The sequence below is a fragment of the Aulonocara sp. 'chitande type north' Nkhata Bay genome, linkage group LG23, assembly GCF_057382095.1.
Source record: "Aulonocara sp. 'chitande type north' Nkhata Bay isolate Kocher_YH1m ecotype deep benthic linkage group LG23, A_spYH_male_GT1.1, whole genome shotgun sequence".
NCBI classification, from domain to species: Eukaryota; Metazoa; Chordata; class Actinopteri; order Cichliformes; family Cichlidae; genus Aulonocara; species Aulonocara sp. 'chitande type north' Nkhata Bay.
The window spans coordinates 33,368,929-33,385,478 of record NC_141365.1 but is presented as its reverse complement, the minus strand read 5'-3'; the positions used below and the strand labels follow the sequence as shown (position 1 = coordinate 33,385,478).

At 40.7% G+C, this 16,550-nt stretch overlaps 1 protein-coding gene across 3 annotated transcripts in view; it reads right to left on the bottom strand.

Annotated features, from left to right (window-relative positions):
- Positions 1-953: 953 nt before the first annotated feature.
- LOC147302251 (beta-1,3-galactosyltransferase 1-like) overlaps positions 954-16,550 on the bottom strand; it is a 181,798-nt gene continuing 166,201 nt past the window's right edge. For all 3 annotated transcript variants that reach the window (XM_086282639.1, XM_086282640.1, XM_086282641.1), the window contains one exon: positions 954-3,157. In XM_086282639.1, the coding sequence (XP_086138765.1) occupies positions 1,913-2,899 (987 nt within the window). In that variant the 5' untranslated portion in view covers positions 2,900-3,157 and the 3' untranslated portion in view covers positions 954-1,912. The remainder of the gene's footprint in view (positions 3,158-16,550) is intronic.

The following is a 16,550-nucleotide window of genomic DNA, read 5'->3' as shown; positions in this document are numbered from 1 at the left end:
CCCAGGATTCTGCTGGTTCACCTCATGCTACATTTTCTTTTCCCCTGAACCTCATCCTTTTTGGTCTCTTTGCCAGCCCACAGCCTCATAATTGAAATATTGTTTTTCATATGCGTAAATTTTCAATATCTTTGGAGTCAAAGCTACTGTTTGTGTGCATTTGTAAATTTCTTCAGAGGAAGGAGGTCACCTCCCCCCATGTTATCTAACAGCCAAGATTCATTCAGAGGGAGGGAGTTGCATAAACTTTCCTTCACATTTAGTCAGTGAGTTTGCACTTTAAGCCTTTATAATGTGAGTGTGCAATAAGTCAAAGTAAAACATGCCAGGAAAACTAATAAACATTTGTCTATTCACCTGAATTTTTTTTTCTTTCACTGTCTTTAACAAAACAGAATTTACAATTAAACTGAATTTGCAGTGCGTGGTTTCACCTGCTTACTTGATCACACACCCCAAGATAAAAACATTTAAGTTCCCCAGTGTGAATAAACGAGAGACAGTGAAAACTAAGAAAGTGTTTTCGGATCAGTTCATTTGGACACATAAATCTACCGCAGTAATTCCTCTGATTCAGACAAAAAAACAAACAAAAAAAAAAACCAGTCAGTTGCTAATTAGACATCTTATTTAATTACAAGTTGCAAGGGTCTGCCTGCCTACTCACCTGCATGGAAAAGAACAGCAGGTCGTTTCCAGAACCATGCCGAGATTTCAGCTTGCGCCCATCAGTTGGGAGCTGGGATCTGCTTCGACTGGAGCACAGCTGCTGCACAACTAATGAAAGGCTTTCACTTCTGCAGCTTCCACAGTGTTTTCCTTCAGAGACCAAAGAAGATCCCTTACAAGCTCACAGGCATATTAACTACCAGGTTATGTGTATAAATCTGAAGAATATAAACTTTCATATTATTTGCCTTAATAAATGCAACATGGAGTCTTATAAAAGCCTTTATTTAATCTCAAGTAATGGAAAAGAAGAAAGCAATCAAAAATGCAATATTTGTTCTCAATATACACTTCTGCTGCTCCTATAGTACATCTGCTCTCCTTCATGTTCAAGTAATAGAAAATAGAATGATCTGCAGCCTCCTGCCAGTACTGCCAGAGACAAATAACTGCACATTACACATCAACAGAAGTTACATTCACTTGGGAATGCAAGCAGCCCATATCTTCTCTCTGTATAGTTGCTTTATCTTTCCTCATTGTACAATAAGATCTGTTGGTCTCTTGTAAGAAAATATGTCTAATTCTGTAAAGAGCACTACACGCTCTGATCATTAATTCCCCTAATCTGCTTTGCTAGAGGGAGCGCAATATGATCTAAATGAGTCATCACACTGTAAACTCATCGAGGTCCTCACGATGACGTGGCTGCTGCAGTGCCAGACAGTACATCCAAATGTTAACACCTTATTCAGAAGTGCACAACAGCTGAAAATACAAGAGGAACATTCATAATTAGAGCCTGTGATGAACCCAAGAAGAGAGCGTCCGGGTCCAGACAAGCATGTCGGCATTTATTCCATCTGCAGTTGGCAATTTTGGGACAGTTTGAGTCTCATGTAAATGAGGAGTTTAACACAAACCCCTCAGCTTCCTGATTTGCAATGTCTTATAAAAATCACTCTGACAATCACAGCCAACCACCTGATTGTTTCACACATTTCTGGAAAGCATTTTCCCAAGTTTGTGCCTAATGTATGAGCACTCAAACAACTTGGAGTGACAGCAGGCAGGATAATACAGAGGGGTTTGCTTTGGCCTCGCACTGTAGAGCTTCATGGTTAAAGAACTGACAGCTTCATTGTTGATATTCAGTATTAGCCAATACAACCAGTAACAGAGAAACAAGTGGTAAGAGGAGATTCAACGCCACGCTGACTCTGTACTGGTGCCAACAGTCCTGCTAACATTTCAGGTGTTTCTTGCTGGTCATGTCGTTCCAGATGCGGTGCATCTCCTCAGGGGAGATCTGGTGGACGGTGACCACCCTGCGGTAGCGACAGAGGCTGTAGGCCATCTTCCAGTGGTTGAAACCACTGTTCTGGAAAGGGTGAATTCCTAACCTCCGGAGGCACACACCAACGTACACGTCCTCCAAGTGCAGCAGCCTGGTGTGTAAGGAGGTTTTGTAGATGAGTTCAGCCACGTCTGCTGAAAAAACGTAGCCGGTGCCAGAGCAGAACGGGGGGTACTTGCTCTCTGGGTACAGATCCCTGGGCATGTACCACTTGCTGCGCATGTCTCTGATTGGCCCACCGTTGATGACATAACCAGTGAAGTACCTCCTTCGGGGCTTTGTGGTAGGCTTCAGGAGGCTAAAGATGAGGTTCTCCATGTTGACAAAGATGTCACTGTCTGTCTTGAGGACATATTGAGCTTTAGAGCAGAAGGTGGCCACCCAGCGCATGCCCATAAGAGTCTTGAGCGTCAGGTTGTGGTATGAGTCAATAAAATCCTCCACTATAATGTCATGAAAGATCTGACTCTCCTGCTCCACCATCTGGTTGAGGACAACATCAGTGCTTCGGCCTAACAGGAAGAGCGTGACCACGCGCACATCCTGAAACGTGCTCTCATCCCCCCATGTCTCTCTGATGGCTTGACGGGCATCGAATTCCTTGTGAGTGGTGCTGATGAGGATGACAAGGAACGGGGGCTCTGACTCACACTTCTTGTCCTCGTTGATGAGGTAGCCGAAGTCGTGTGGGTTGACAGAGCGCGTGCGGATGTTGCTGAATGTGGAGTTCTTGTTCACCTTGAGTGTATTGCGTATTGGGATGTTCACCTGGCCCACGTAGGAAGTAGAGGGGCGGGAAACACTCAGGTACCACAAAGCGCTGGCCCAGCATACCACTGTCAGCAAGTATAAGCAGGAAACCTTAGAAGGCATCTCTGTTCACTTGGCTGGTATTACCAGTGGGAACAGGGTTGGAAATGTTGAAGCCACGCCTCCATGGGTTGTTAGAGCTTGCAGCGCAGCGGGAGGCTGCCTCCGCAACACAGCTGACATTAATTTCAAGACTTCTCTGTAGTCTAGTGCTGCTATTGTGATTGAAAAGCAGAATGGCAGAGATTTCTCATCATGTCCATGCCCTTACTGTGTTCCATCGCAGCTCACAGGACAACTTTCAACTCTTTCTGACAGCATCTAAAAAAAGATGAGAAAAACAGACATAAATCAGAACCACATAATGAAACAGCAGCAGGAGTGAGACAAGGTGAGACATCTAGCATCCTGTGTCTTACATTTTTGAAAAGGCCAGATGTGTGACTTATTTAGCAGCAATTTTTTATTCTCTATTCATTATAGCCTATAACATCAACTCAGCGACTGTGCAAGCAGAAACGTGCCACAGCACATCATTCCATTGCTGCCTCTGACGAGAGGCGCCGTGAGCTGAAGAAAGTGAATATCCCACGAAACACTACCCTACTTTGCCTCGACTTTGACTATCTTCTGTTTGCAAACAGTTTATCTCCCTCTCATCCCAGTGAACTAGACACAGACTGACGAATCAGAGCAGTCACGGCGGAGCAGGAGGAGACGGTGATATTAAGGCAGAGAAGGTGTAATGAGCTCACGGTAAAAATGTAACCTCATTGCCATGGTTGTATTCACCATTCCCTCCCCAGCTACCCTTTCCACACCTTAATGTCACCACCAACTTAGCAGCTTAATTTTGCCCTGTAATGAGCTTCGTTAGTTGGATGTTGTGGAACTCTTTTAAGAATACACGCTGTAATTGGGCACGCTGACATGGGCTATAAGGATGAATATAACATGGAATATTTATTTGGATGCCAGAATTCATTCAAAGAAAACCAGATAAAAACATAATCCTTCACAAACAGACTTATTTGATCCAGGTGTAATCTCTTACGATATCGAAACAGCCTTCTTCTGTTTTTATTCTGAGGAAACACATTTTTGTGTTGTGCATAACTCATGACGAACCAGAGAAAGTGCTACAGATCCTATTAGAGATGCTTCTTGCGCTCTGTTTTAAGATGGAAGTCCTACGATAAGAGCAGCTTATTCTTTTATCAAGCCAAGATTTTGGAATGTCTTGTGGGGCCTGATGGTTCTTTTCATCGGGACTTTTTTCTTATTTCCCCTCACCCTCTCCACCCTCCCCTATCTCTTTTCTCTCTTTCTTAAGCAGAGCCATCAATCTCACGGTCCAGTAGAATCCATCTCATCATGACTGCTTTTCCACACCTCCACACTCTCCATCCACTCAATCACTCTTTCCTCTACTTCAGTGGGCACTTGATCCATCTTTATATGTCTCACTGCCTCCCGCTCTCGCCTTTTTTATTATTTTTTTGATCTGGTTTCACGTTTCCCACACCATCTTGTTTCTTTCCTCACATCAACCATGAACCTTTACCTTCTCTGCATATCATTATTTTTGGTGCGGTGCAATATTTATCACATCAGAGCTCAACTCCACCTAATTGGCAGCTTCTACTGCAATCGGTCTACCTCAAGTTCCACAGCCTCCTCCCTCCCACCCAGACAAAGTCACTACATCATCATATTCATCCCCTTGCCACGACCTCGCTCACCCTTCTTCCCTCTCCTCCCTCTCCCATCCACGTCGGTTTCTTTTCACCTTGAGGAAGCTCTGTCGGTTTCATAATCCTCCAGAACGACTTTATGCTCACAATAACAGATATCCCACTTTAGCGATTCATCTCACGAAATCCTGACACTTAACTTCCTCTCAGAGTAAACTGAAGGATGGCTGTATCGTTTCATGATGCTATGCGACATAAAATTACATTAGCATCTGAATACACTCTTTCCCAAATTATCTTACCCTTCTAAAGCAGTATTGGGTGCTTGGGATCACAGTTATTAACTGTGATGATCATTAACACCAGTGTCAGTGTTAATTTGTGGTTAGCAAAAGGTAATATTGAATGGCAAAAACAGCTCACGCAGTTTACTGATACAACCAACTTATTTCCAGACAAAGAATGTTGGATGATAATAGTAGCAGTCACAAAACATAAAAACTTTATTTGGACATGTGGATTACTTTGTTTTGTACTTCTATTTATCCTTCTCACATGAATTATATACTCTCAGGTGCTGATGTTAATCAAATACACCTACTTAAAACTATCCAATCCAACAGTCATGCATACAGTTGTGGTTAAAAGCTTGCTTACACTCATTATGGTCATTTTAGACTTTTAATAATTTCTTTGACTATACATGCAGTTATTTAAGTCTTTTTATGTGGTGCTGAAGGTTCTACAATTTTTTTTTCAGATTAGCTCAAGTACCGTGTGTAAAAAGCTTCATGGAATGGGTTTCCATGGCCTAGCAATTGCACCCAAGCCTTGCATCACCAAGCACAATGCAAAGCATCGGATGCTGTGGTGTAAAGCAACTCACCCCACTAGCTACAACATGATCGCCCACCAGTGCACAAAGCAAGATCCATAAAAACATGGATGAATGAGTTTGGTGTGCGAGAACTTGCCTAGAAAAAGAACACCAATGGCATGAATTAGAGTGAAGACTGTATGCCAGGCTTTCTCATTCAATACCTTTCTGACCTCACAGATGCACTTTTGGAAGAATGGCCCAAAATTCCCAGAAACACATTCCTAAACCTTGTGGAAAACCTTCCCAGTAGAGTTGAAGGTGTTATAGCTGGGATGTCACTCAAGTTCATATGGATGTGAAGGCAGACAAGCAAATACTTTTAGCAATATAGTGTAGTTTGGAACTATTTCTAAACAACTGCAGTCATCACTTCAAACAACTCTACATTAAGTACAAGTTATCTTGATTTGTCACAACTTTGCCGAGGTCTGAAAGAAAAACCAAATGGTCAACTTCTGATGAGAAGAAATTGGTTAAAAACAACCCAGGAACCACCAAGGCTCAAGCCTTCCATGAGCTGGATACTGCTGGAACACCAGCTTCACTGTTCACAGTGACACAAGTCTGACATAATCACGGACTGTGAGTGTGCCGAGCAAGAAAGTAGCCCCTGCTCCAAAACCTTCAAGCTTGACTGAAATTTGCAGCCGCCAACATGAAAAAGCCAAATGCCTTTTGGAGAAAAATTTTATGTTCACATGATACAAAGATTAAGCTATCTGGCCACAACAACAAGAGCAAGAGTATTTGGAGGAGCAAAGGTGAGGCCTTCAGAGCTAAGAAAAATGTCCCAGCTGACCAGCGTGGTGGTTGTAACATTATGCTCTGGATCTGTTTTGTTGCCATGGGTTCTAGTACATATCACAAAACAGATGTAATAATGAATACGGAGGACTACTGCATCTCCTGTTGCTAGCAACAAGCATCATTGAAATGTCTTGAGCCTTGTGAGCAAAAAGATTCAGTGAAACAACCTGAACTGACCAAGGATGACATGGTAGTTTTGGGACCATGTCCCAAAACATGGTGAAGATCACTTCTATGTTCACTTCTATCTTCACCAAAATGTAATTCAAGTTGAACAGAGCGCTTTTTATATAATAGAAAAATCCAACATGAACAGGTGTTAAAGAGAGTAATCCAAAGGAAACAGGAGCTGGACGCAGTGCAGAGATAAATAGGGAGACAAATTCTTAAATAAGACAAGGTTTTAAATAATCAGGCCCCATCTTATCTTAATGACCTTATAGTACCATATCACCCCATCAGAGCACTTCGCTCTCACACTGTAGGATTAGTTGTTATTTCTAGAGTATTTTTAAAAGTAGAACGGGAGGCAGAGCCTTCAGTTTTCAGGCCTCTCTTCTGTGGAACCAGCTTCTAGTTTGAATTCAGGAGACAAACACTATCTCTACCAGTGTTGGTCAAGTTACTTGAAAAAAGTAATCAGTAACTAATTACTGATTACTTCCCCAAAAAAGTAATCCCGTTACTTTACTGATTACTTATTTTCAAAAGTAATTAATTACTTAGTTACTTAGTTACTTTTTAAAAACACGATTTACAACCTGAATAGGTGATAAAGCGATAGATCTTTCAGCCCAATTCTACTTTTTCTACATAATCCATCATACAAAATGTAATCAAATGGAAAAGTCTCTTTTTTAACTTGTTTTATCAGTTTTAATCTTTTAACTTTATGCATCAAGCAAAAAATTTAATTATATGCAACATCTCTGACTTGAATAAATTAGTTTAACATTTAAACCTATCTTCTGCACATTCCAGCACATAAAATAAAATATTTTTTTGTGTTTACACTCACTCTTTCAAATAGATGCAAGTAAAACACAGCAGAAAATAAATAAAGTCAAAGACTCAGCGGTCCTGTTGCTCTATTTTCACCTGTAAAGCAGGACTGCGGTAGGCGGAGGTTTACCCTGGTGCAGGTGTGCCGCGGTCAGTTGAAGAATCCGCGACTTTCTCTGTGAGTTTCCCATTACTTCGTTGCGCACTCGGTGCTTGCTTGGAAGTTTAGGGGTTTTTTTCGCTGTAAAAAGAAGTTTTCTTCCCACGCACGATGGACGCTAATGTTTTTGTCACTTTTTATGGAATCAAACTCAAAGTAAGGTCAGTACTTCCACGCTTAAACGCTGCACGCTCATACTCTCTCCCACAATCGATATGTGATCCATTGTTGATCTGCACACAGCTGTTGTCACTAACGGCGCACTCGCTTACGTCACTGTTGTGAGACATTCTCGCAAAAAATCACGGTTTTAGTAACACAGTAACGCAGCGTTCCTACGGGAAAGTAACAGTAATCTAATTACCGTTTTTGCAATAGTAATCCCTTACTTTACTTGTTACTTGAAAAAAGTAATCAGATTACAGTAACGCGTTACAAGTAACGCGTTACTGCTCATCTCTGATCTCTACTTTTAAGATTAGGCTTAAAACTTGCCTTTTTGCTAAAGCATATAGTTAGGGCTGGATCAGGTGACTCTGAATCCTCCCTTAGTTATGCTGCAATAGGTGTAGGCAGCTGGGGGATTCCCATGATGCATTGAGTATTTCTTCTTCAGTCACCTTTCTTACTCAGCATGTGTTAATAGACCTCTCTGCACTGAATCATACTTGTTATTAATCTCTGTCTCTCTTCCACAGCATGTCTTTATCATGTCTTTCTTCTCTCACCCCAACCGGTCACAGCAGATGGCCCCACCCCTCCCTGAGCCTGGTTCTGCCGGAGATTTCTTCCTGTTAAAAGGGAGTTTTTCCTTCCCACTGTCGCCAAAGTGCTTGCTCATAGGGGATCATATGATTGTTGGGTTTTTCTCTGTATGTATTATTGTAGGGTCTACCTTACAATATGAAGCGCCTTGAGGTGATTGTTGTTGTGATTTGATAAGATAAGATAAGATAAGATAAGATAAGATAGAACTTTATTAATCCCTCGGGTGGGTTCCTCTGGGAAATTCGATTTCCAAAAAAGCACAGCACCGACAGAAGTTACAGAGTTATACACACACACATATATATAAATACAGAGACAATATAAATAAAATATACGAAGGGGATAAATAGAATAAATAGGAATAAAAATAAAAATACAAGTGAATTGCACATTGCACCGGTTGGTGCTGTATAAATAAAATAAAATTGAATTTGGGCTTTGTAGTTTTTATTAGTGGAGTACAGGGACAAACCAAAGCATTTTGGAAACTCAACCGATTATATATCCTAAATAGTTAGAGACATACTGTAATTTCCTCTAAACCTCAACTTTAGAGGCAATGAAAAATGAATGTATGGTGTTTTGAGAAAGAAAAGCATTCTGAAAATTGGCCAAAAGAATTATTTTGGACTTGCAATTTCATTTACTTGGGAAATAGAAATGGCAAATGGAAGGCTGTTGCCCTATAGTTCTAGTAACACTGACTTTTATTAGTAAAAAATGTTGAAAAGGTAATCATGAAAGGATAGAGTATAAGGCATCAGCACATACAAGTTTGTTTGCTTTTTTAAATATTGATGAGAGCACATGGGTGCTTATTTTATGAGTAATGAAGCTTTGGCAAAAAGCTCAATCATCTTTTTATTCTCTCTTCTTCTTCTTCTTCTTCACTTCTTATTCCATCAAAATCCTTTTCATTTATTGTTTGTTTATTCAGAGATCATTCTGCTTTTATTCCTTGAATCAGTCCAAAGCAGTCATTCTTTAAATATAGTTTTACACTAAGAAATCTCCCTGAAAATACTCTATTAGGAAATATCGAGGAAAATATATTACCATGGATACCTAATCATTTGCACAAATATATGACTCTTACAGATACAGTGGGGCAAAAAAGTATTTAGTCAGCCACCGATTGTGCAAGTTCCCCCACTTAAAATGATGACAGAGGTCAGTAATTTGCACCAGAGGTACACTTCAACTGTGAGAGACAGAATGTGAAAAAAAAATCCATGAATCCACATGGTAGGATTTGTAAAGAATTTATTCGTAAATTAGGGTGGAAAATAAGTATTTGGTCACCTCAAACAAGGAAAGTCTCTTGCCCTCACAGACCTGTAACGTCTTCTGTAAGAAGCTTTTCTGTCCCCCACTCGTTACCTGTATGAATGGCACCTGTTTGAACTCATCATCTGTATAAAAGACACCTGTCCACAGCCTCAAACAGTCAGACTCCAAACTCCGCCATGGCCAAGACCAAAGAGCTTTCGAAGGACATCAGGAAAAGTATTGTAGACCTGCACCAGACTGGGAAGAGTGAATCTACAATAGGCAAGCAGCTTGGTGTGAAAAAATCAACTGTGGGAGCAATCATCAGAAAATGGAAGACATACAAGACCACTGATAATCTCCCTCGATCTGGGGCTCCACACAAGATCTCATCCCGTGGGGTCAAAATGATCATGAGAACGGTGAGCAAAGATCCCAGAACCACACGGGGGGACCTGGTGAATGACCTGCAGAGAGCTGGGACCAAAGTAACAAAGGTCACCATCAGTAACACACTACAACGGCAGGGAATCAAATCCCGCAGTGCCAGACGTGTTCCGCTGCTGAAGCCAGTGCATGTCCAGGCCCGTCTGAAGTTTGCCAGAGAGCACATGGATGATACAGCAGAGGATTGGGAGAATGTCATGTGGTCAGATGAAACCAAAGTAGAACTTTTTGGTATAAACTCAACTCGTCATGTTTGGAGGAAGAAGAATACTGAGTTGCATCCCAAGAACACCATACCTACTGTGAAGCATGGGGGTGGAAACATCATGCTATGGGGCTGTTTTTCTGCCAAGGGGACAGGACGACTGATCCGTGTTAAGGACAGAATGAATGGGGCCATGTATCGTGAGATTTTGAGCCAAAACCTCCTTCCATCAGTGAGAACTTTGAAGATGAAACGAGGCTGGGTCTTCCAACATGACAATGATCCAAAACACACCGCCCGGGCAACAAAGGAGTGGCTCCGTAAGAAGCATTTGAAAGTCCTGGAGTGGCCTAGCCAGTCTCCAGACCTCAACCCCATAGAAAATCTGTGGCGGGAGTTGAAAGTCCGTGCTCGGCGACAGCCCCAAAACATCACTGCTCTCGAGAAGATCTGCATGGAGGAATGGGCCAAAATACCAGCTACTGTGTGTGCAAACCTGGTAAAGACCTATAGTAAACGTTTGACCTCTGTTATTGCTAACAAAGGTTATGTTACAAAGTATTGAGTTGTATTTTTGTTATTGACCAAATACTTATTTTCCACCCTGATTTATGAATAAATTCTTTACAAATCCTACCATGTGAATTCATGGATTTTTTCACATTCTGTCTCTCACAGTTGAAGTGTACCTCTGGTGCAAATTACTGACCTCTGTCATCATTTTAGGTGGGGGAACTTGCACAATCAGTGGCTGACTAAATACTTTTTTGCCCCACTGTAGCTGCCAATAGTGATTGGCTGAGACTGATGGGTTCCACTGCTACAAAACAAGCAAAAAGAAATGAACTGAGGTGGTTTACTTACTTATGGGCTCAGCTATTTATTTTACTGGACTGCTTCTCATTTATTATCAACCTGGACTACTTGGCAGTCAATTTATTCTTGTGCTGACTAAGCAGCTGTATTCATTTTCTATTTCAATGTTGGTGAAACTGCCTTTTCTTTATCTCTGGTCCTCCATAGTTGCTGCAAATCAGGGGTGACAAATGAGCAAGGCAGAGAAGACTATTATCTATGTAGCCTAGCAATGCATACTCCTAGGTAACATTCACAGTGAAGTTTGGTCTGTGTCACGGTCTGAGCTGGCAGATGCAAATGCAGACACCGAAGACAAAGATGGATGTTGAACAGAACGCAAGCCTTTATTATGGTGAAACTGAACAATAAACAAAAGCAAAGAACGACTACACAAAGCTAACAAAACCTAAACTGGGAAGACTAAACACTACATGAAACCTGAAAACTTGGAACAAGAAACCTGAAAACCTGGAGACACGGGGGAAATACACCGGGGAGGATACACAGACGATCCAACAGGGAACAAAGGAAAACACTCACTATATATCCAGATGGTAACGAGGAAGGGAGTAACCAAAAGGGGACACAGCTAAACCAAATCTGACAAGAGAAGAAAGGAAGAACGCAAAACTAGATACACTCACAGAAGACACAAGACTGTCAACGTAAAACAGGAAATACAAGACAGACACTGAGGCGCAGACTCGACACTGAGGCGCGACTGACTAGATGGAAATTATGAAAAAAAGAAAGGCAAGGTGACCGAAAGCAACGGCAAGAACTATGAATATAACATAACAGAAAACCATCAAGAGAATTATATATATATATATTAGGGGTGCAGCGATATTCGTATCGATATTGAACCGTTCGATACAGTGCTTTCGGTTCGATACGCATATGTATCGAACAATACAAAATTTGTAATTTATTTTATCAACTTTCCGTCTGACGATGCTGTCTGTGTTGAGCGCTCAGTGAATCTGCGTTCGACTACTCCGCCTAGGCTGCACTGTCGAGCGCAGATCCACTGAGCGCTCAACACAGACAGCATAGTCAGAAGGAAGAGCGCAGGGCAAGCTAGCGAGACAGAAGTTAAGCTCTCCTTGCAACATGGCAAATTGAACCTCCCCCACCCTCATTCAGATCTGGCGTTTGGAATTATTTTGGGTTTCATGTGACATATGACCCTGAAGGTAAGCGCGTCATGGACTAAAGTAAAACAGTATGTTGGATGTGCCATGCAATGCTCAATTACATGGGTGGGAGCTAGTGTGTTAGCGCAGTTAGCTCGTTAACGTGTCGGCCGTCTAGCCCCATGCACGGGGCGATCGGCGGTAGCTCGTTAACGGAGATTTGCCGTGTTGTGGCGTTAAGGTCATTTCAACGAGATTAACCTGAAAGCACTAGTGGGAACACAACGAATATGACTGCACATTTACGCCGACATCATCCTAGTGCAAAGACAAGTGGAAGCAGACAAAAACAAGCAAGCATGCTACTAACTTTAGCCGAGTCATTTAGACAGCTGTTAGCACAGGATTCTCCTCATGGGGACCTGATATGTTTAATATGCTGCTGAGAATATAGCCCAGAAGAAGCGTATAGTATAGCTTTTATTTTGGAAAGAGCCATTTCTCTGTAATAAACTCTCTTTTCCAAAGATGAGTGATTCCTCAATCAGATACAGGGCTCGCAAAATCGCTAGCCCGATGTCCTGGGGCTAGCGATTTTTCCAGTCGGGCTACCAAAATCTATCTCTTCCCTGCCCGTCGGGCTATTGTAGGAAGAAAAAATAAATGTCAATGCTTTTGCATTCTTTCAGAAATGTAGCTGGGTAATTATGTCATTGGCATCGGTGAGCCACTGTCAATATGTGACATATTGAAATCGCGTTTGAATTTGCGCTTGTTTTGTTGCTTTCACTTTGCAATCGTGGAAACTGTGTATAGAGAGCGACAGCACTGATCTGTGAGTGATGATAATTTGTGCACCAATTCCTCTGACATTGTCTTATTAATCGTTAGCTTACTATGCAAACATGACAAGTGAAATCTCCCGCAGCAAGCTTAAACATGTGAGAGGTTGATCGCGCAGAGAATCGCTGAGCTTATGTGAGTGCGTGTGTAAAAGCAGCAGGATATATATTTTAGTTCTGCTGAGCCAAATAAGACAGGTCAGGGTGAAGAAGTGACAGCCAAAGAAAAGCTTACCACAAAACGGAGAAGTTATGACAAATCAGACTATAAGGCAAAAAGAAAGTGCAGCTTTATGGTTTCATGGACAAAATAATTTCTGTGGCTGCAATATGACGAGCTAAATAACCAGGGCTGCACATAAGTGGTCCGCAGGTGCGCATTCGCTGTCAAAATAAAAAACACACACAAGGCTTAAGGTTAAATTTAAAAACTGTACTTTTGAGTTAAAATATATATTTATAATTTTAATAAATGACAAATTAAAAAGGCATGAACATTTTTTTTGTATCGAAAAAATATCGAACCGTGACACCAAAGTATCGAACCGAACCGAACCGTGAATTTTGTGTATCGTTGCACCCCTAATATATATATATATATATATATTAGGGGTGCAACGATACTCGTATCGATATTGAGCCGTTCGATACAGTGCTTTCGGTTCGGTACGCATATGTATCGAAAAATACAACATTTTTAATTTATTTTATCAACTTTCCTTCTGACGATGCTGTGTGTGTTGAGCGCTCAGTGGATCTGCGCTTGACAGTGCAGCCTAGGCGGAGTAATCAAACGCAGATTCACTGAGCGCAGGGCAAGCTAGCCAGACAGAAGTTAAGCTCTCCTTGCAACATGGCAAGGCATGGCGTCTAATTCAGATGTGGCGTTTGGAACTATTTTGGTTTTCATGTGACCCTGAAGGTAAGCGCGTCATGGACTAAAGTAAAACAGTATGTTGGATGTGCCATGCAATGCTCAGTTACATTGGTGGGAACTAGTGTGTTAGCGCAGTTAGCTCGTTAACATGTTGGCCGTCCAGCCCCAGGCACAGGGTGATCTGCGGTAGCTCGTGAACGAAGAATTGCCGTGTTGTGGCATTAACGTCATTTCAATGAGATTAACGCTGACAGCACTAGTGGGAACACAACGAATATGACTGCACATTTACTCCGACAGCATCCTATTGGAAGCAGACAAAACAACAAGCACGCATGCTACAAACTTTACCCGAGTCATTTAGACAGGCGTTAGCACATGATTCTCCTTATGGGGACCTGATATGTTTAATATGCTGCTGAGAATATAGCCCAGAAGAAGCATATAGTATAGCTTTTATTTTGGAAAGAGCCATTTCTCTGTAATAAACTCTCTTTTCCAAAGATGAGTGATTCCTCAATCAGATAGATTTATTTTTTTTATTACTTTGCTGTTTCAGCAACATTAAATTTAAAAAGTGTACTTTTGAGTTAAAATATATATTTATAATTTTAATAAATGACAAATTAAAAAGGCATGAACATTTTGTATCGACAAAACATCGAACCGTGACACCAAAGTAAATGTTGATAGTGATTAAAGTTTAACTCAAAAGTTCTTCTAAGCTTGACCTGACACCATTGACATGATTAATTCTTCAGAGACATGGCAGCTCTTTTCTTCATGGAGAACTCACAAAAAACTGATACTACTATATCACAAACTCATATGTAAACCCAGCTCAAAACGAGAACCAGGTAATGAATCCAACTTTCAGTAAAGAGTCAAACAGCTGGATCCTACAACTCCCACGTAGTACTTAAAGGCACTAAGTCTAAAAAAAAGCTCAAGTTCCAGCCCCCTAGGTGTCACTACAGAATTTCAGATAAAAATATCTGATGTCAGCAGCCAAAGTCAAGATGACCTTTATGTCATTACTGTGATAGTTTTGGAGGCTCCTCTATAGCTACAAGCTACATTATACAACTGTTCATGGCATTTGCATCGTGTAAGTACGACGTAAATTCCATCACCTACCTAGATCTTCTAGCTGTGAGGACTCCATCATGTTTTTTTCATCGGCAATTGTGAAAGTAAGCATATATACTTGCTGTACAAGCCCACTCTCAAAAAAGTTGTGACGCAATGTAAATGTAAATAAAAACAGAAAGCAATGAATGTCATGAACCCTTATTTTATCCACAATAGAACATAGAAAACATAGAAAATCTTTAAAGTGCAACATTTTACTATTTCATAGAAACTTTAAGCTTGTATTCAGCAAAAATCTGGGACATGGGGGAACAAAAGTTGAACACATATGTGGTGAGTAACTGGAGGTTCACCAGTCTGACAAGAAAAATCAGGCAAGAATGAGACAATCTGGAACATTTTTGAGATGTTTTGACGCCATCAGTTTAAAATAAGCTAATATTTTCCTTTAAATAGTAAAATGTTTCAGTTTAAACATTTTATTTTATTCACAGCAGATCAAAAAATAATTTTTTCTATGTGCCAAATATGGTTTTGAATGAGATTAGCATAGTTTCATTTATTAGCATTTTACACACCATCCCAATTGTGGGGTAATTAGGGTTGTATACAAGAATGTGTAAATCCAGTTTTCTTTTATAACATGTATGACGTGTGATCAAAAAATCCTGGCATGTTCAGACAACTTTTATCATGACTACTGAAACTCTTATTCTGCCCATACACAATGTGCACTCTGAGATTTCACTAACTTGCACTTCAAACGTCAATAACTCTTTCAAACTGACCCAAATTTCATGTGAAGGATCATTGCTGGTGTCTCCAACTGAACAATTATCAGTTGAGTCAGACTTTTCAAGCCTCAAGGCTCTGCATCATGTGAGTAGCTCTTTGTTTTAACTGTTCAGTGTATTAACTGTGAAGGGATTATCAAAGTAGAATTCAATTCAGTTTAATTCACAACAACAATTTCCTAAAGTTGCTTTATATTGGAAGGTAAAGAACATACAATAATACAGAAAAAAAAAACAATCAGATGACCCCATATGAACATCATAGGGTTCACCACCTGGAACACTCCCCAGATTTGGCTCCCTGTCTGTCTACATCCACAAAAATTAACTTCAACTTGAAGGTTCACATTGGAGCAAATCTTGTTCCTATCACAGAGGCACTTGTGCAATTGACCATAATAGGACTTTCACTGAGATAAGTAACGGAGTGCTAAAAAAGGATCCAGAGATATATCTTAACGGGCTCTTAAATACCTCTTTTCTACTCAAGCACTTTGGACTCACCGTTATTTCTATGTTTAAGTGATTTCTAACAAACATTCATATGTTGCCCAAGGATACTATGGCAACAGTCAGGGATCAAACCATCGACCGTCCAATTAGTGGGAAACTTCCTGAGTGATTGGATGACCTTGAATGTGAAATCCCAGGTAATGCTTTTGACTTTTATGAACCTAATATTAGCATATGTGCAAGTTATGAGCCTAAAACTCTGGCTTCTTTCTACTCTTGGATTAGTATGGGTTAGTATAGAGGGCGAGCTTCTGTTTGTTGGAGAAGCCAATCAACAGAAAGTTGGCTTGAAAATGAATGGAACTGAAACGGCTTATCCTAGCATAAGACAAACAAATTAATAAAGAATTAATTAAAACAAATACATTCT